Source organism: Parasteatoda tepidariorum, chromosome 10 (assembly GCF_043381705.1).
Source record: "Parasteatoda tepidariorum isolate YZ-2023 chromosome 10, CAS_Ptep_4.0, whole genome shotgun sequence".
Lineage (NCBI taxonomy): Eukaryota > Metazoa > Arthropoda > Arachnida > Araneae > Theridiidae > Parasteatoda > Parasteatoda tepidariorum.
Window position 1 is genome coordinate 69,850,758 of NC_092213.1, and position 20,738 is coordinate 69,871,495.

Below are 20,738 nucleotides of genomic sequence, written 5' to 3' on the forward strand. Positions count from 1 at the left end.
CGGTCCTAGTAGTACCTAGTAGTACCTTTTTTATATATATATATAACCGTCGTTGAATAGTCGTCCCGATTTTGGGTTTACAACTACTAATGTTCAACTTCGTAGCCTTGTAATTTTGAACCCAATCCAGAAGACTAGGGAACTCCTGGATCAAGTATTGGGAGAAATTTGTCTTCGTGGAGGACTTTTTGATGTAACTAACCCGCATTTGCGTTACACGGAGAGGAGGACCACGAGAACTTCCCACGGTTAGCCTGACGGCAAGGGGACTCTAACCCATGATCTGTTTGCCACTGAGGATATTTCACGTCAGCACTGTAATCGGTGCAAGCCGGATGCGGAATTCGTATTGACTGGGATTCGACCGTTGTTGAACAGCTGTCCTGATTCTAAATTTTCGACTGTTGATGTTCAACTGCGTAGCCCTGTAATTTTAAGCCCAACCCAGAAAAGAATGGAACTCCTGAATTAAACATTGAGACAAACTAGCGTTCGTGGAGGACTTTTTAATGGAACTAACTAGCATTTGCGTTACAAAAAGAGGAAAACCATGAAAACATCCAACAGTTAGCCTTATGGCATGGGGTTTCCAACCCATGATGCGTTTACCACTGAGGATATTTTTTGTCCGTAGGGTGATCGGTGCGAGTCGGTCGTGAAATTCGCATCAACCAGAGGATCCGAACCTAGTTCAATCATTGAGAAGCGAAAGCTCTATAGCTTGAGCCACCACGGCTCCATTTTTTTCTGTTTAGCATTAGCCATTGCTATAAATTAAATTGAAGAAAATGCTCCTTTTTTTCGAATATTTACAAGATTATATACCTGTGTTGTTCGCTTAATTTTTTTAAAGGAATATTTTATTTTTATTATTTGAGGTAAACGTAACGATATAAGGGAATCATGTGAGAACTACATTGTTGTTGCCGTAGGCCATTAAGGCAAGGTGTGCAATTGTTCTTGTTTTTCCAGTGGCCTCCATCCATGGCCAAGAATTTGGCTTCAGCCAGACCCAGACATTACACCCGTTTAAAGAGCAGACCCATTCATACTGTCATTCATTCACCCACAGACCGTAATTTTGACTTGAACCAGAGAACGATAAATCTCAAATTCAGTACCCGCAGAGGTATTAATTTGTTATGGGAACATGGAGGACTTTGTGACCTGACATATTTAACGTGCAGCAGTCACCATTTTCAACACGGGGAGTCTTCGGCCGTTAGGATTCAACTCCCGTTCTCCCGAACGAGAGTTCAACCAGTCCCTGCCAACCAGGCTATACCAGCCCCGAGGACATGACCATTACTCATGATTTTTAACATTATTCTGTATTAAAGTTTAACATCTGATTCTACTGAATATTGAATTTTATTTCGCACCATAAGAATTTTGTTTCAATTTAAATCATTTCAAAAATTATAAATATTTTTTTAAAATTAAAGTATTTAATTTGCATTGAATTTACTCACTAGAAAATAAATTTTTTTTCTTTAAAATTTAAGTCGATGAACATTAAAGTTTTTCATTCTCAGAATTTATGTTAAAATTTACTCTAGTATTATTTAATGAGATAAAAAAAAACATGACTTTTCTCGTTGTTTCTATTTCACTTTATCTAAAATATTTTCTGACAAGGGAATGTTTCTTTTTCTTTTTTTTAAATTAAGCAGTTTTTAATTGTAAATATTTAAAAGTAGTTTATTTTATGCAAACATATTACAAATTTAATTGATAAAAGGAATTTAATGCTTAGAACATTTATGTATCTATAACAATTACTACCTATAATTACTGTCAACAAGTCTAAGGACTAGTGTATGTGATCCAACATTAGTCAATCTGCAGTGCAAGTGACCCATTCATGTAAAAATGTTCTACACCTCTATTTTAAAGAAAAATCTTAATAAATTTGTAATGTGATAACGTCCATTAGTATAAATCACTTATGCGTTTTATAAAATAGGATTTTTTTTTAAAAAAACCTTTAAAAGTCATCAGTTGTTTTTGAAAGTTTGCTATTAAGTTATAAAGTTATGCAGCAGGAAATTAGAGCTTTAAAACTCACTTAAATCATTCAGATTGCTGAAACAGCAGATATCTATGCACAATGTTTGACTAAAATTCGTGGCTGACATTTTCTTTGTTTTTGTGAAAACAATACTGATATAATTTCCATTTAGCTTTATTATTAGTGATCACGATCCGTTTCTCTTTAAAACTTCATATTGTTATTAAAGCACAGACCAGAACTATTCAACAGAATACACTAAACGCTTTATATGAAAAATCCAATATCATTATTGTAAGTTACAGATTGAAAAATCAATAATTTTAAAGAAATAAAGACAGGTATTGGTCAAGAAATTTTTTTTTAAAACTAATAAATATGTTCTTTTGGATATTTTACCAAACAAAACATGGGATATATTACATAAAATTAAAAAAATTAATTTAAAAAAAGTATTAATGAATTTAAATTTATCAATAATACTTACATGTTTTTTGTTTTTATTAGTTCTCAATTGCCCCACTGATTTAAAACATTGATTAAGAAAACATTTTCTATCTATAATGAATTTAAGAAAAATCAACTGGTTTCTCGCTTAAAATATATTCCCAGCTACGGATTCTTCACAGTTTTGAATTTTTTTTCAATTGCAGTGAACAAAAGCAGATTTTTTTCTCTCTTAAAAATTATTAGAAGTTAAGTATAAGTCTATATGATTTAATATGTATTTGTTAAAATGTTTTGTGCTTAGTGGACAAATTACGAAAAATAAGTAACTTATAAATTTGTCAAAAATGGAAGTTTTTTTTCATTGTTTCCTGATGCTATTAAGATAAATATTTAAAAACTTACACAAGATTTAAAAAAAAATAGTAATTACAACACACAATATTATTCAACGTGGATTTATTTATACATGGAAAAATACTATAAATTTAACGTACAACAAAATGAAGAATGTTTTTAAAATACAATGTATAATAATATACCTTTAAATTTGAGATATCATGATCTTTGAATGTCAAAAAAGTTCTTATTTTAAATAATGAAGATGTTTTGACTCAATAAAACTTCTTCTTTCATAGTTTCAAGCGCCAGTCTTCAAAGCCATTTTTTGACTTGTATTGATTTTGTCGCCTAGACTGAGGGCCATTCCCTGCAAAGAAAAGTATTTTAATGTACACTTTTATTTTACATTACAGTTCATAATAATAAAATATGTTTTATCATAATACGACTTTATTAATACAAAAAAAAGTATACATCTTAGATAATTGGATAATAACATAAATTACTCTAATTTATTAAACTGTCTAGCCAAAAGGGGGGGAAAACATTGAATCATAACTGAATAGGAATCTCAAATAATTGTCACTGTATCCCTTTAGTTATTAGACATTCATTTTCAACATTTAGATTTAATTACAATAGACACAGCAACAGGTAAGTCTGCGGCAGGTAAGTCTGCGGCATAATAGTCCATCACCCAAAAATTTCATAACCATCGGTGAACAGCCGACCCAAATTTGAGTTTAAACTACTGATATTCAACTCCGTAGCCTTGTAATTTTGAACCCAATCCAGAAGACGAGGAAACTCCTGGATCAAGTATTGGGAGAAATTGGCCTTCGTAGAGGACTTTTTGATGGAACTAACAAGCATTTGCATAACATGGAGGAGCCTGACTGCAAGGGGACTCTAACACATGATCCGTCTACCACTGAAGATATTTCACGTCACTGCCGGCGCAGACCGGCTACGGAATTTGTATCGACTTGTTGGGATTCGAACTCGGTTCACCCTATTGTTAACTTTATTGTTCATTCTTTTAAGGTTTAAAACAAAGGCATGTTAGTTTAAAAATTTGTAAAATCAGATCTGGAGCGTTATCTTTTATTTTAACCACTATTAACGCCGACTACGCCGATTCATAAATTTCTATAGTTAATTTCCATTACATATCAAATGAGGATTAAATTAATTTAAAGCAACAACCATGAGAAACAATTCAAGAAACATAATAAACACTAATGGTTACTTTTAAACAACTTGAAGAAACAAAATAAAAACTAAGGGTTACTTTTAGTAGAACAATTATTTCCATATTATTCATATGATCCAAATTTAAAATGTTTTACATTGCATTTAAAAAAAAACAGCGAATTACTTTATATACAGCTAATGGAAAATTTCAATTTAAAAGTTTCAGGCCATTTTTATCCACATTTAATTTTTATTTATCAGTCTATTTTGTACATCAATTAATTACTTACATTCATTTCAATCTCTAGACAAAAACTTTAATACTATTAAAATTAGAATTTAAACTAAATATTATATTTATTTTAAAAAGTATATTTATAAATTATTATAAAAAATATTTTCAAGTAAAATTTATGATTTCTTAAAAAGGAAAAAAATTTAGGCTTAAATTAATAACTAAAAAAAATCAAGTTACTTAAATTGCAAATAAAATAATACGATCATGGTACAAGATAAATTTTTAACTACTCATAAATGACCATCTTATTCAACAGACTTGAATTCAATGAAAATTCAGTATAGTCCATCTTGCGTATAGGTAAAACTCCATAAGAATATGGCATCTATAAAAAATCTTCGTGTAAAGAATTGGACAAAATATAAACAGGTGAGTCGCAGCTGGTAGCCGAAAAGTTTAGGACACGTTGACAACTCCACTTAAGGCTAAAGATAGTCACTATGTCATATTTATTACCTATTTACAGGTGATAATGTTTTCATGAGTTCAGACATATTAAAGCGAATCTGTGTTATTTTTGTCACTCTGTATAATTTGAATATTTTATATCATTGTTTAATGATATTATTTGTTTCATACCTGACTTTTAGCTCGAATTCTAATGTGACCAGTCACTGGAGCTTCAGGATGAACAGGATTTTTCTCAATGCTTACATTAGCTAGGGCATATTCACCAAAAATTGAACGGGCATATAAATTAGCAGCCATGAAACCACATTCACCAGACAGGGCCTACATGAAAAGAAATAAAATGACAATAAATATATCAATACANGCTTTTAAAATACAATGTATAATAATATACCTTTAAATTTGAGATATCATGATCTTTGAATGTCAAAAAAGTTCTTATTTTAAATAATGAAGATGTTTTGACTCAATAAAACTTCTTCTTTCATAGTTTCAAGCGCCAGTCTTCAAAGCCATTTTTTGACTTGTATTGATTTTGTCGCCTAGACTGAGGGCCATTCCCTGCAAAGAAAAGTATTTTAATGTACACTTTTATTTTACATTACAGTTCATAATAATAAAATATGTTTTATCATAATACGACTTTATTAATACAAAAAAAAGTATACATCTTAGATAATTGGATAATAACATAAATTACTCTAATTTATTAAACTGTCTAGCCAAAAGGGGGGGAAAACATTGAATCATAACTGAATAGGAATCTCAAATAATTGTCACTGTATCCCTTTAGTTATTAGACATTCGTTTTCAACATTTAGATTTAATTATAATAGACACAGCAACAATGTTACTGCTGAGCCAGGTAAGTCTGCGGCATAATAGTCCATCACTCAAAAATTTCATAACCATCGGTGAACAGCCGACCCAAATTTGGGTTTAAGACTACTGATATTCAACTCCGTAGCCTTATAATTTTGAACCCAATCCAGAAGACGAGGAAACTCCTGGATCAAGTATTGGGGGAAATTGGCCTTCGTAGAGGACTTTTTGACGGAACTAACCCGCATTTGCGTTACATGAAGGAGCCTGACTGCAAGGGGTCTCTAACCCATGATCCGTCTACTACTGAGGATATTCCATGTCAGTGTTGTGGTCGGCGTAAACCGGATACGGAATTCTCATCGATTGGTTGGGATTCGAACTCAATCCACCCCATTGGAAGGTGAACCCTCTATCCCCTAAGCCAGTGTTTCCCAAACTTATGAATTTCGTGTACCCTTTCTAAATTTTTCGTAACGCTGTGTACCTCTAATAAAAAAAATTTATGTATTTTTTACTACAAAAAATCCACAAAAGTTAAAAATCACAACTGGCTGTTGACACCACTAATTATTAACTGTGAACTCTGCGAAAAATAGCCAATAGAAAAATACGTAATCGCAAATTTTCATGGCTAGTTTTGTTTTTAAATAAAAAAAATTTGGAATTTTCATATGTTGCAAGATATTTCACGTAAGAACGCGTACCCCAGCTAAACTGTTCCCGTACCCCTGGGGGTACGCGTACCACACTTTGGGAAACACTGCCCTAAGCCATCACAGCTCTATATATTCCCTTTAAAAATTATAATTCATTTTGTGTATATGTCATTGGATGTCAATGCCTTCACTTTATTGATTCTTTCAAGGTTTAAAAGAAAGGCATGTTAGGTTATAAATTTGTAAAATCAGACCAGGAGCGCTTTTATTTTAACCACTACTTACAGCAGCTACGCCAATTCATAGATTTCTATACACAAGGACAAATTTTAATTAGATATCAAATGAGGAGTAAAATAATTTACAGCAACAACAATAAGAAACAATTAAAAAAAACATAATAAAAACTAATGGTTACTTTTCCACAATTTGAAGAAACATAATAAAAACTAAGGGTTACTTTCAGTCGAACAATTCTTTCCGTATTATTCATATGATCCAAATTTAAAATGTTTTACAAGTACTTGTACTTAAACAAACAGCGAATTACTTGATATACAGCTAATAGAAAATCTAAATTTAAAAGTTACAGGCCATTTTTATCCACATTTTATTTATATTTATTAGTCTATTTTAAACATCAATTAATTATTTACATTCATTTCAATCTCTAGACAAAACCTTAATATCATTAAAAATTGGAATTTAAAATAAATACCATTAAAAGTATATTTAAAAATAATAAAAAATATTTTCAAGTTAAATTAATGATTTCTTAAAAGGAAAAAAAAAACTGTGGTTTAAATTATTAAAAAAAAAAAAAATGAAGCAACTTAAATTGCAAATTAAATTACAGAACCGAGGTACAAGATACATTTTCAACTACTCATAAATGACTATCTTATTCAACAGACTTAAATCCGATTAAAATTCAGCATAGTCCATCTCGGGTATAGGCTAAACTTCATAAGAATATGGCATCTATAAATAATCCTGATGCAAAGAATTGGAGAAAATATTAGCAGGTGAGTCACAGTAGGTAGCAGGAAAGTTTGGGACACGTTTACAGCTCTGCATTAAGGCTAAAAATAGTCACTATGTCATATTTATTACCTATTTACAGGTGATAATGTTTTCATGAGTTCAGGCACATCGAAGCAAATATGTGTTATTTTTTGTCACTCTGTATGATTTTAATATTTTACATCATTGTTCACTGAAAATTGCTATGATATTATTTGCTTCATACCTGACTTTTAGCTCTAATTCTAATGTGACCAGTCACTGGAGCTTCAGGATGAACAGGATTTTTCTCAATGCTTACATTAGCTAGGGCATATTCACCAAAAATAGAACGGGCATATAAATTAGCAGCCATGAAACCACATTCACCAGACAGGGCCTACATGAAATGACAATAAATATATCAATACAATTTTTATTTTTGTTCAAACAATTTTACAGTTGCATATTCATATCTTATTTATAAATTTGCAAACACCACTAAATTTTATATCATTAAAATGTGCTATGCATAATACAATTAAGACAGGAGATGTATAAACACAAGATTTTATTAACCCTCTTGCAATTGTCGTCTGAATCCAGCTCCAGCAAATACTACACGCAGTATGTGTGATGCCCGAACTGACTTCGGGCAAGAGAAAAATTAACATTTCTATTTTCTGAAGCCCGAGCCGACTTCATTTCTACTTTAGGATGCTTAATTCACTATTTTCCTAATAGATGGCATTAGTGGTCCTATTTTTTCACGGATTACGACTTCAGTTGAGGGATGGATATATGGGTGGTCTTTTGGGTATACCATACTGTAAAATTTACGTATTGAAAATCATAGTGTTGTGTTTTTATATTATATTACAGTGGAAAGTCGCGTATTCGGAATCGGTGGGACTTTTGGAAGCCCGGATATTAGATTTTTCCGTATAATAGACCCCCAAGGTAAACAAAGCTTAAAACGATCAAAAAATAAATAAACATTATTTTTCGGGCAATGATGTTTTAGTATTAGAATGATATCTAATCAATCAAAAACAAAATATTAGAAATAGTAATAATTGCTTAAAATATAGAAAACAGAAAAAAATTTGTCAGTTATGAATTTTGTTGCTCTCTCCGCCATTTTGAACTAGAAGTGAACTAATTATAAATTCATGTTATTATACTTCAAGTTTTGAAATAATGATTCAATATTTAAAAAAAAGATTGCTTACCTTCTTAGCTGTTCCTGATTTACCCAAATGAATTACTAAAGCCATAATTAGCATGCATTCAGCAATAAAAGCCTGAGATTATGTGATATTAATATTACAATAAATAGATAATTGTACTATATGCAGAGAGTTGTATGGCATATAATAATAATAATTACAGTTATTGCACACCATACGCAGAGATAATAATGTAAAAAGAATTAACAGAATACTCTACTTTAGGCATAAAATTGCTTATTTGTTATAGTGGTACAGATTAATATAAAGATAATTATGGAGGCAAATCACAATAATTCCTACCTAAAAATAAATTTGTTTTTAAGGTAAATAATATGGTAACTATGATTTAAAAAAAAAAGACTTGCATTCTGTTTTTTAGCATCATGTACCAGAGTAATGCATCGAAGTGCAATGCAATGGTAGGTCAGAGGATTAATATAAATTTTATTTATGGGTGAATTTCTCAAATGTGAAGTTTTGCTGAAGCTAAGGTAAAATTAGGAAGGCATTGGCTCACATTGGCTGTCTGGCCAACTATGATGATGATGAATTAGGTAAAATTAATCTCATAATTAGCCTAATGTGGATAATTTCTACATTTAGACCATACATTTAAGTATACAAATCAATGACCAGCAATGAAAAAACTTAAAAAATAAAAATTTGGTGACAGTTTTAAATTTTAATTGCATGAAAGAATTTAATTATTGACCCTTCACTTAAAAAACACACGAAGAAAATATTTAATATTTTTTCCATGAATCAATAATTATAAGTTTAATATTTAAGAAATGTTAAATAAGAAATATTAAATAAAAATTTTTAATAAGAAATATTAAAAAATGTTTTATATAGATTTTCACTCTTTCATTGTGAAAACATTTTGTATTACTTTCTGTTTTATATTACACTAATTCTGAAAATGGCACAAAATGCCAATATTAAGAATATCCACAATTTGCGAAACTGAAAAGCGCTTGTAATGTACCTTATAAAGATTTTAAAAATTGCTCTACACTGCCTTATCTGGGCTGATAAAATTTTCTAATAATTCAGAATTATTCATTGATTTCTATAATTTTCATATAGGAAAAAAGAAATCTCACCAAATTAGTGGCTTTTAAATAAGTTAGATTACTTCTAAAGCTATTTTTCCATTTAAAATCCCAAATAATTCTTTAGTAGTTGGTATTTATAGTTTAAAACTAAAGCTTTGAAAAAAGCGATAAATCTAGAGTGTTATTTTTAACGGAATTAAATGAATAACGTAAATGTAAAATATGTTAACGGAATTAAACATACTTTTTGACGGCATTGGTGCAGTACTGAAAGCACTCTGTGTAGCATAAGTACCATCAGCAGTCACTAATTTTTGAACAGGAGCACTCATAGTCACATCACTTTCATTTTCTTCTTTGTTTTCGCCTGAGGCTTTTTTTTAATTCATCATCCACAATTGGAAGCTAAATTAATAAGCAGAATATATAAACAAGCACATGAGAAAAAAAAATTAACACGCATTAAAATTTACTATCTCATTTAAATGTTTTTAAGATAAAATTTTTGTTTAAAAAATTATTACAGTTGAGTGATATTTAAATAGTGAAGTTATTTTCAATCCACCTTTTACAATCTGCATTGACATTAGTAAGAATGAGCAGGTCTTATAGGTAATTTTCATTGAGGGTCATTTCCTGAAAATAAAAAAATCTAATTTCTATAAAAAAAATTATTCTGATAAAACGTTATCTCACACTCAATTCTTGAAATGAAGAGTTTCATAATCATATTTTACTATTAGTTTTGATTGTGTTATTAGCTTAATTAATAAGTATTTAATTTCTCCAAACCATTATTATATTATTAAACATAAGAAATACTTACTTTTTCATGAAAAAACTTCGCTAATTTTTTTTTAAAATTAATTAAAAACCTTGTTTTTAGAAATTTTAATTAGGACCTTAATTACCATTTGATAATACTTGATTGGATTTTAATGATAGAATTTTTACATCAAACACGGCAAACTAACCATACATTAACATTTATCTGCCTTTAAGAATAATTATTAAATAAAATATTTAGAAACTGAAATTTTACTTTACAAAAAAATTTGCTTCAAAGAAAAGTATCAGGCTTTTTAACTTAAGTTAAAAGAAAAGGCTGATTACAACCATCCTTTCAAAATATACATATGAAAATATTTTGCAACGATAGAACAATTTTGAGAAAAATTAATAGAAGTAACGTTGATGAAGAAAAAAAATACATATATATANTATATATATATATAGACTTAAAATCAGACCGCTCCAAGACATTGCCGAAATTCTATCATTACGCTATGGGTATCTTCTACAGTTTCACAATATTCTCCAAGAATTCACATGGCACTTCTGTGAATTCTGAAGGGAAAAAATTTTATTATGAGGCAAAAGTGTAAAAAGTAACTGAAAAGCACATTAATTACTTAACTGCTAAAAAGTTAAGATTGCAACACTTGAATTCATTTAAGTTTTAAAATAGATCTTATTTTAAAATTGTTCAGTTTACATCAGGGATTAAAAATACAGTTGTGAATTACTTTTACAGTAGTTACAGTTTTTAATTGTAATACACAAGGTTAATTGTTCAGTTTACAACAAACATTAAAAAGACAAATACATTAAAGCCACCTATAAAAAAAATATGATTAATGAAAGACAAAAATTTAAAACCATTTTTTTTCACTTTTAATTTTAAAAAAAGCAAATTTTAATATATAAATACAGCAGAGAGAGTTGTTTTATTTAAAGATTTAATTCGTAAATGATATAATAATTTTTAAATCTTGAGTACCAAATAATTAAAGACCTACTACTGTTAAAGTAGCCATTTATATATCATTCAACTGATACGATTGACACAATTTAGAATTTAAAGGCTCAAAAGAAATTGATGAGCTGAGATCAGCAAGAACAGTAGTACATATTCAATGTAACAAAATCAAATGAAGCTATTAACTAAGTCTGGCAAAAATAAATAAAACAATCTAAAATTAAGAAAAAAAGAGAGAAAATTCTAATCGCATTAGTGCAATCACAGGTTACCCACTGGTCATTTTTTTACAACTTTCCAAAAAAGGGAGTGTAACAGCTGAATAGAATGTCAGTAAAGCCAGAATATTTCAAGTTGTGCAGGTTTCTTAATATTCTATTCCATTGATATGTATATTAAAATCAACAGTCAAGACAGTAATAATGAAAAGAAGTTCCAAAATTATCATCTGCTCTATTAAAATTAACGTGTATGTTAGCCTGATTTTTTATGACCCTTACAATTCGTGATTATGTCGAAGTAGATCAAATCTAAAAGTGTGCAGACATGAAAAACCTAGAACACAAATTTTCTCAATGGGTAAAAAAAAGAAAAACAAAATGAGACAAAAAGAGGAAAGCTCATTAAAGTGCTTTGGCATCTGCATTTAATAGAAGAAAAACACTAAAGGGATCAAGTTTTCATGTTTTTTTTAAAAAAATATAAAGAAAATTTAATTTAAATAGCAACAACATAATAAAGTCAGTTTAAATAATATATAATAAGTTGAAAGGTTATTATGAAATAATGTCAGAAGTTCCAAACTTCATTTACTAAGTTTAAAAACACAATACCATTTTCTTATATCAATTTAATTCAACAATTTATCTCTAAAAAATAATCTTTTTGAGTTTCTATTTTTTAGTAATGTCTAATTGGAAAACAAGGCAAAATGAAGACCAATTTTAAGAACTGAGATCGTGAAGTACAAAGTAAAGAGAACTTTGTTAAGTTTAACGCCTTTGTACATTTATTTCATTAATCAATTACAAAATTGGTAAAATCAATTAAATTTAATCATAAGTTGACCACTCGAATAAGTAAAGTAATCATTGTTTTAGGAGGGTCAAATTACATAGATTTCACTACATTAAGTATGGCAACAAAATTGGATGTTTTTCATCTTCTGTCATGTCTGCTCATTGTAAGTGTCCTTTAACTCGAACTACACCATTTTTGTCTAGAAAGGGATCAAAACATTTTATCCGGGAATCATTGCCTAATTCTTTACCTCTCACGAGTGTAATCTTTTCTGGGCTAAAAGCCGATTCTTGAACACGTCGTATCCAGAAGATTTCTGCTCCAGAAATTTCAGGGGGACTCAAAGGCTCAGTGCACTTAGTTTTCTTTTTTAGATTGTGTAGAAATCGTTTAATCCATTGTTACTCAGATTGTTTTATTTATAGTTCCAAACAGTTTCAAATAAAAGAGATTTTCCTCAGCAGAAGTTAAGAGAGAAATGTAAGGTTTACAAGTTTCTAAATCCAGAGTACTGTCATCACTACCTGAAACAATAAGTGGAGCTTGAAGCCAATTTTCTTCTTTTAGCAACGACTCAGGGCCTGGCCACCATAAATTACTGATAACTTTTTTCATCCGGTAATGAAGTCGGCTGGATTTGTTTGACCAGGACAATGATGCCAAATTCCTGGGTCAGTCAAAGATTGAATTTCTCGCACTCTGTTGGCCACATAAGGCTTCTACCTTGAAGTCGAATCCTTAATCGAAGAGAGTGCAATGCTTGAATCAGTCCAGCAATGATAGCTGACATTGACATGCAGATTTTGAAAAAGGGGTTTGATATGAGATATTAATCTAGCACCTATCAAAGCAGCAGTTAGTTCAAGTCTGGGAATTGTCAATTTCTTCAGAGGTGCTAATCTACCTTTAGATAAAAGAAACTTGCCATTATTATTGTCTGTAAACCGTAAATAGATTATGACTCCATAGGCAATTTCACTACTGTCAGTGAAACAATGAATTTAAATGGATTTCATATCTTCGATCAAGGTTGAATCAAAATATCTTGGAATTTCAAGACTGCTGACTAAAGGTAATTCTTCACACCAAATGTCCCATTGGCGAGCTATATCGATTGGTAACTCCTCATCCCAATGTATTCCTTTTTCCCAAAGTTCTTGGAAAAGTGTTCTCAACCTCATTGTGAAAGGCGATAAAAATCTAATAGGATCAAAAATTCTTCCAGCAGATCGAATAAGTTTTCTTTTTGTTTCATCAGAGTTCTTTACAAATTGGATGAGATTAGTTAAGTCAAATTTAAAGATATCCTTGTATCTATGACAAATCAATCCCACAACCTTTATTGCAGTTGTTTCATCATAATTCTAAATTTCACTTGGATTAAATTCAATTTCGGAATTTTCGCACAATTTTACTAGTTTTGGAGAATTGCTCTTCCATTTCCTGAGTTTCATGCCTGCTTCATCCATAATTAGTTTGGCTTCTTTAGATATCTTAAATGCTTCCTCTTCATTTGAAGACCCTGATAAAAGATCACCTACATATATAGCATCATTAAATATGTTACATGTTTCAGGGTATTTATAGCTATATTTTTCTACATGCAACATTATCACACCCGCTAAAAGGAAAGGACTGGATGTAACACCAAACAAGACACGCTTCATGCGCAGAATTTTTGGTTGAATTTCAGATAAATTTTCTGGTAACTTGTCTACCCATAAAAATCACACAACATCTTGATCATTCTCATTAAGTGAAATCATCAAAAATGCCTTCGATGTCAGCAATGTAGTTAAGTCTAAACTTAAGAAGAAGATTTAATAAATCAAGGTTTAAGTTTGGTCCAGAATGCAACAAATCATTTAATGATGGGGATTTCGGAGAATGTGACGAAGCGTCAAAAATAACTCTAAGTTGTCTTTATCCTTTCGAATCACAGGATGATGGGGCAAGTAGTAGACAGGTTTCTCAATTTCATCATTCTTATTAGCGACAGTTTCAATAATTCCTAATCTTAAATATTCTTCTATAACTTCATTATAATCTGTGTACAAGTGAGGATCTTTATTGCATCTACCAATCAAGGAACGTAATCCTTTTTCAACACTAAAATAATTGTCATTCAGATTAACACTATCATGTTTCCAAGGAAGTTTAACTTCCTACCTGTTATCTAATTTTGACTAATTGTCACCTAAATTTGACTTTAAATTTTGATAGACTTCATAATTGGAAATACTTTTATTAGAAGTTTCACCCCTAATGCCAATCGATTCCAGTTCCTAAAAAGATTTGATATAATTTGATGTTAAATTATCATCTTCTATGTCCTTAGAAATAATGGCATTCAAAACATTAACTGATGTTGATTCATTTAGTAAGGGGTTTTGAGAAACCGGACCCTGAACAGCCCATCCCATTTGAGTTTCAATTAACAAAGACGAACTTAAGCGTTTCGTTTTAAGTAACTATTTTTCAAAAGTAGTCTGATTCAATCAAAATATCTATTTTTTGTGGATGATCATCACAGTCTGAAAGTTTAATGTTTAAAAAATCAATTTGCTTAATGAATTCTATACTAGGAGCATCAATGAATGCACCACAGATTTCGGGTGATTCTAGAGCATCAATCATAAAAAGAAAATTCGTATCATCAACGTTACACAATTTAAATCCCAATTTAGATCTAACATAGCTAATTAAATCAGTGCTGCCAAATGTATTTAAATGATTAGTTTCCTGTCCAACTATCGGAAAATTTAATTTATTGCAAACTTGTCTATGGATAAATGTTCTTTCACTGTCTGAATCTAATGAACACCACCATATAATAATTTTTCATTAGCGGCAACAATAACAGCTTTAAATGTTGACATAAGAATAGTTTGATTGTTTGCTTCATTTTTAAGAACAGGAATAACCAAGGTAACAACAGTATTTGTATCAATAACACTTGTTTGGGAATTATTGTCTGTAGAATCAATTTTAACACATAAATCCTTTTTATGTTCTTTACTATGGCAATTAGTACATTCTACATTTGTGTGACAATTTCATTGTTAATGATATTTTTTATAACAAGAAAAACATCTTCCTTTTTGTTTTAACAAATTTTTCTTTTGATTTAAATTATAGCAGTTGCAATTATCAGATACAAGATTTCCTAATTTATCACAAGAAATACAAAATTTCTCAGTTGCAGTATTCAAAATGACAGTACTGTCTTTTATCTTTATCATCAAGAGATTAAATTTATTCAACACATGTTCTTACGATTTAACAAATTTTTTTAACTATATTACTCTCGCACTGCATTTCCACCAAAAGATATGCTCACTCAAGAGATCTTATCAATTTGTTTAATGAACTCTATACTAGGAGCATCAATGAATGCACCACAGATTTCGGGTGATTCTAGAGCATCAATCATAAAAAAAATTTCAAAAATGTTAATAAATCACTGATTTTATTTTTATCCGAACTGTGATTTCAAGTGATAAAATTACATCATTCGGAAGTGCCTTGATCACAATTGGAAACAAAAGTGCTCCGAAACTATCTGGTTCAATACCTATGCTTTTCAATTAATTAATCTGTAAATCACTTCATAAATATTCCTCAACAAAACCACATCTCTCGAACTGCAACAGCATAGCACATGTCTGTTTATAATCAAATCCTTACGCCCCAACCTTTCTTCCAACTGCCGAGTCATAATTTTCATTTGTAGTCAATAAACCAGCAATCGCTTTTTCGCCAAATACGATTTCAAATAAACAAGTTTTTCTACTTTAATCAATGAATTACTTTCATGAATGGAAATCCTAAATCTAGCTCAAAATTCAGGCCATTTAATTATATCACCAACAAATTCCTCAAATATTAAAGGGGCAATTCAATGTTGTTGGATTTAGTCTCGTTATTAATGAATAATTTTTTTAATAATTTGAGTAATAATGATTTTGCTTTTAATTTTTTAATTAAGAAAATGATTGAAGAATTCTAGTTTATATTTTTTTATTTTTAACAGGGTGCAATTCAAGTCTTAACTGAGCAGCCCCAGTTAAGCATTTGATTAATATGTTACTTATCTTTTCCTTGACTTCTTTTTTTTTTACTATCTGCGCATTGTAATAGTGGGCGTTATTTTCTTTAGTTTTAAGTGTTTCCTTTTCATTTGGTTTGCTTGTGAAATCGCTGTTTGACCTGATTAATGTGAGTTTTTATTTTTCTGATGATTTTGTTTTGAGTTTCTTTTTGGAATTGGTTCTATGTATTTCATGTTTTTTCCTGGACTTCTATACAAAACCTTCGGGGTACTGAGGGAGTTACTTTAGGCATTTGCCTCTTCCTCAATAGAAAAGGCTTTGTTTTATGGCTACCGGGGTCGTTACCCCCTGAGGACGTCGGTTTCGGTGGTCCCATTTTTATTTCCTTTATTGCTACATTCATTCTTTTTTTGAAATTTTTGCTGCTCTTAGCGCATTTTTTTCAAAGAAATTTTATAGATTTAGAATTAAAATTTTTTTTTGTTTTCTTTCAGCATTGTTTATGGAAGAGGCATTATTAGATACCAATTGCGTAGAGGTTAGTATTGTTTAAGCTCTATTTAATTTATTCTTACACAGTAATATGAAGTTAATTCCTTATTCAAATCTTCGGTTTTCGTCGAATTAAAAATTTTCGCATTCAGTTCATTTAAGTCTTTTTCAGATAATAAATCAAAACAATCAATAATGTCCTCAACCTTTGAGTCTGTATTAACTGAGTTTCAATTTTATTAATGAGTTTAGTAACAGCTGTTCTAGTTATACTTCTGGCAGCAGTAGATTTTTTCATATTATATCAATTCAATATTTTTACTAACAAGTAAATGAAAAGTTTTCGCTCACCTTTTCAATCGGTTTCTCGCAACCATTGTAAAATTCAAAGATAAGCTGTCGAAAAATTTATTCTGTACATTAGGCATACATCTGCTTTCATTGAATTCTTAAGACAATCTATTATATTTACATTATTAAACACTATCTACTGGCTCGGACTACATTTCCATAATTAAGATGCCATCTAGTGGCTAATAATAATAATTGTCAGGTTCTACAGACAGTGTTGCGCACAGACCACCTTTAATTTGCAGACAAGTTCGTACCCATCGATCTGAAGCTGGACCATTATCACAGTATAAATATCAAATTATTTCAATATACAATGTAATAATGTTCTCCTGGATACTTTTTATGGTACTATACAAGACAACTTAACATTTCTGGATTATAAAAGAACTGTGAAAGTATATTTAGAAGAAATTAGCTTTCTTCTACTGAATCTTGATGATGCCATTTGATGAATGATAATAATAATATTGGCAATTAGGAATTCCCTAACAATAGCATTACACTCAAATAATGAGAATAGCTTTATATTCAGATAATTTTGTTTAGTTTCAATTGCATTCCATGCTTGATCATTTTTTTTTTTAATATAAAAAAGAACTCTGGCATTTTAAGCTAACTGATAACAAAAGATGATTTAGAAAGAAGAGATGAGAAAATAATCCCCAACAGTTAGTTCAATAAAGGAAATTTAAATTGTGCATTGAGAGATCACTTAACTTGGCAACTAAATAGCTTGATTCAAAAAAATAAATTTAAATAATTGAAATTTATAAAGTATTTTATGAGCAATTGAAAATATTTATTATTGGTGAATCTCATTTTGATGGCAGTAGGTGCACTTGAAAGAGTGACTAATCCACCAGTTTATTATTTGTTTTATTCATATAATTGAGGTTTTTCTACTGTTAAAAATTGTTCAAAAGCCAGTTGAAAAGATCTTTCAATATAAATATGGGTAATAAAAAGGGCATTTTATATGTAAATAAGTGATAATTAATTTTGCCTCCTTTATAGAGAGAGGTAGATTTAGGGGTTCCTACAGATTTAGTGAAGATCGAAAAGTACAAGTTGGCAAATCCAAAACCTTTGCTATGAAGATATTTAAAATAGATAAATTATAATACAGATAGATAAATTATTGATCCAAAATTTATTTTAGACTGTATTACAAAACTGTGATTTTAAACATTGAACTGATATCTGTTCTCAATTAAATATTTGAAAAAACTTAAGTTAATTTAGTTTTCTTTTTCTTGAAAAATACCCTCAACCTGAGTAAAATCGTAGGATAAAATAGTATTCAAAAGAAATAATTTTACTAGTTTAAAAAGTTTCAATCAAATAAATCATTTTGTCATTGATGCATTATATCAATTGGTCCTTCAAGTTGTATTCCTTCTCCACAGAGGAAGAAAAAAATCCGTCACCTAATGAAAAGCTGACCAAATGATTCTCTAGAAATACTTCTGCAAAAGTAAACAAGACCAATTTTGGAAAGAGTCTACTCATAAAAAAAAATTTTTTTGAGATGAATCTATTAAAATTTTGATGGTACACGAGATGTTGATACATACTCAATTTTATTAGATTAATATAATAAAAACCTAATACACATATTAAAATATTCCCTTTCTTATTCATTTTGGGGAAATATTCTTTCCAGTGTAAAATTAGACCAATTAATCATTATATACTTAATTTTAAAATCAAAAGCATCCACCAACTATTTATTTTTCCAAAACACATGCACACAAACGAATAAGTAATTTCATATCGTCTTTACTCAGTTCAGCAAAAGATTCTGTTTCAACCACTGATTTAAAATCAGCACTGATAAATTGTACCACTTCATTTTCGAAATCATCGTCGCTGTGTTGGTTTGCTGCGAGAAATAAGACGCACGCATTATCCACTTGAAGAAAGTCTAGCAATTTTATTTTGCAACTATCTCGTAAAGAAATCACTTCGTATTTGTCAGCAGCATAGTATAGTTCCAAAAGTTCTTCAAAACCATATTCATCTGTTGTACCAGTGTAGACAAAATTGAGAAGCCTCTTCATTGTATCAAACCCAATATCTGAGATGGCAATCGGATTCTCCGCAGCTTCATGAGTGAACATCTTGTGGAAGACAGGGGAACGAGCTTGCAATATCAATTTATGAGCTTTAATTTTGTCTCCATCCACATCAAGAACGATGTCCGAGTAAATGGCTTCGTCCAAAACTTTTTTAAAATGCAAGGACAGCTCTCGCAAATTATTCAAATGTGATAAGTTCTCTGAATGTTTACACTTATCAACAGCAATAAAATAGTTAGAACTACAGGTGATGACTAATGGATATTTAACAGATGATGGTAAATCGCCCCTGAAGTCTTTGAGAAAATCGATTTTTATTTTTTCCTCTTCGTGTTTGACAAAATAATTCTTCGATACTGTTTTGCTATAAATTGTAGAGGCCTCGTCTGTTACAATGACAGTGAACAATCCAGTTTTGATACCGATTGATGGATTCCTTAAAAACAAGAAAAGACGTAAGACTCCTTGGTCCTCAATAACATGCATCTCAAGAAATGAAGTAACTCCCTCTGCTAATTGAAACTCAGAACTCCTAATGCAGTTATCAGGTTTCATGTCCGATTCCTCAAAGTGCCATGTAAAAAAAAAAAATTCTTTTGAATAGACTAATAAAAGATTTTTCTCATGCAGACAACTAGCCATTTCACAGCTTAATACGACTACAGACTTTCTCAATAAAAGTATGGTTTAAACACGCGGGCACGTTCCAAGTTCCAATATTCTCTCGTTGCTTAGTTGCGCTTATGGCTCGCTTATTGTGGAATGGTAGGTGGGATGATTATGATTGGTTGTTGCTTAGCTGACCGATTTTTTAATAAATAGAGACATTTGATTGGCCGATTACGTCATCGTTTTCATCTTTATTGCTTAATCGTTTTCATCTTTATTGTTTAATCGTTTTGTCAGGCTAGCTAGAACGGCATTTTTAACATTTTTGTTTGGCGCAATTTTACTAATGCGCATGCTTGGTTAGATAATTTATTCAAACCAATCGAAGTACTTCGTAGACAAAGAATATAGAGGCTTATATCCCCTCCTTTGCTTAAAGATAGAAAGATCAATCACTATACCAAACGAATGTCAGGGTGAACTTTGACTAATGTGGTCTCAACTCCAGTGGCGTATCTAGGGTATGGCAGACATGGCGAAAGCCATGGGCGCATTATTTGAAAAAGGAGCAAAATCAACCAACACCAACGTTTCTTTCTTTTTTTCAATTTCTCAAAATATTTTGATATTTTGTTTGTTTTAAGAAAATAAATTTTACATACAGTTTACAGAGAAATTTAAAAAATAATAGTAAAAATTTTAAAAAAATAAATAAAACATTGAAAAGAATCATTTAGAAAACTCTCCAGAATGCAGAATTGGCGATCGAAATGGGCTGCAGGTGGCGTAGAGCAGAACTCTTTTCCTATGGCAACACTTCACATGCTTTCCCCATTAGCGTGTGGAAAGTCATAGAGGAAGGAAGTACGTTAGTTTCTCTCTTGATTTTCATATAGAT

The 20,738-nt window shown here is 30.3% G+C and overlaps 1 protein-coding gene across 1 annotated transcript in view; it reads right to left on the bottom strand.

Annotated features, from left to right (window-relative positions):
* Window positions 1-8,353: 8,353 nt before the first annotated feature.
* LOC122271231 (coatomer subunit beta-like) overlaps window positions 8,354-20,738 on the bottom strand; it is a 48,124-nt gene continuing 35,739 nt past the window's right edge. Inside the window, 3 exon segments of the mRNA XM_071186873.1 lie at window positions 8,354-8,490; window positions 9,721-9,856; window positions 9,858-9,881. Coding sequence (XP_071042974.1) covers window positions 8,477-8,490; window positions 9,721-9,856; window positions 9,858-9,881 — 174 coding nt within the window. The 3' untranslated portion in view covers window positions 8,354-8,476.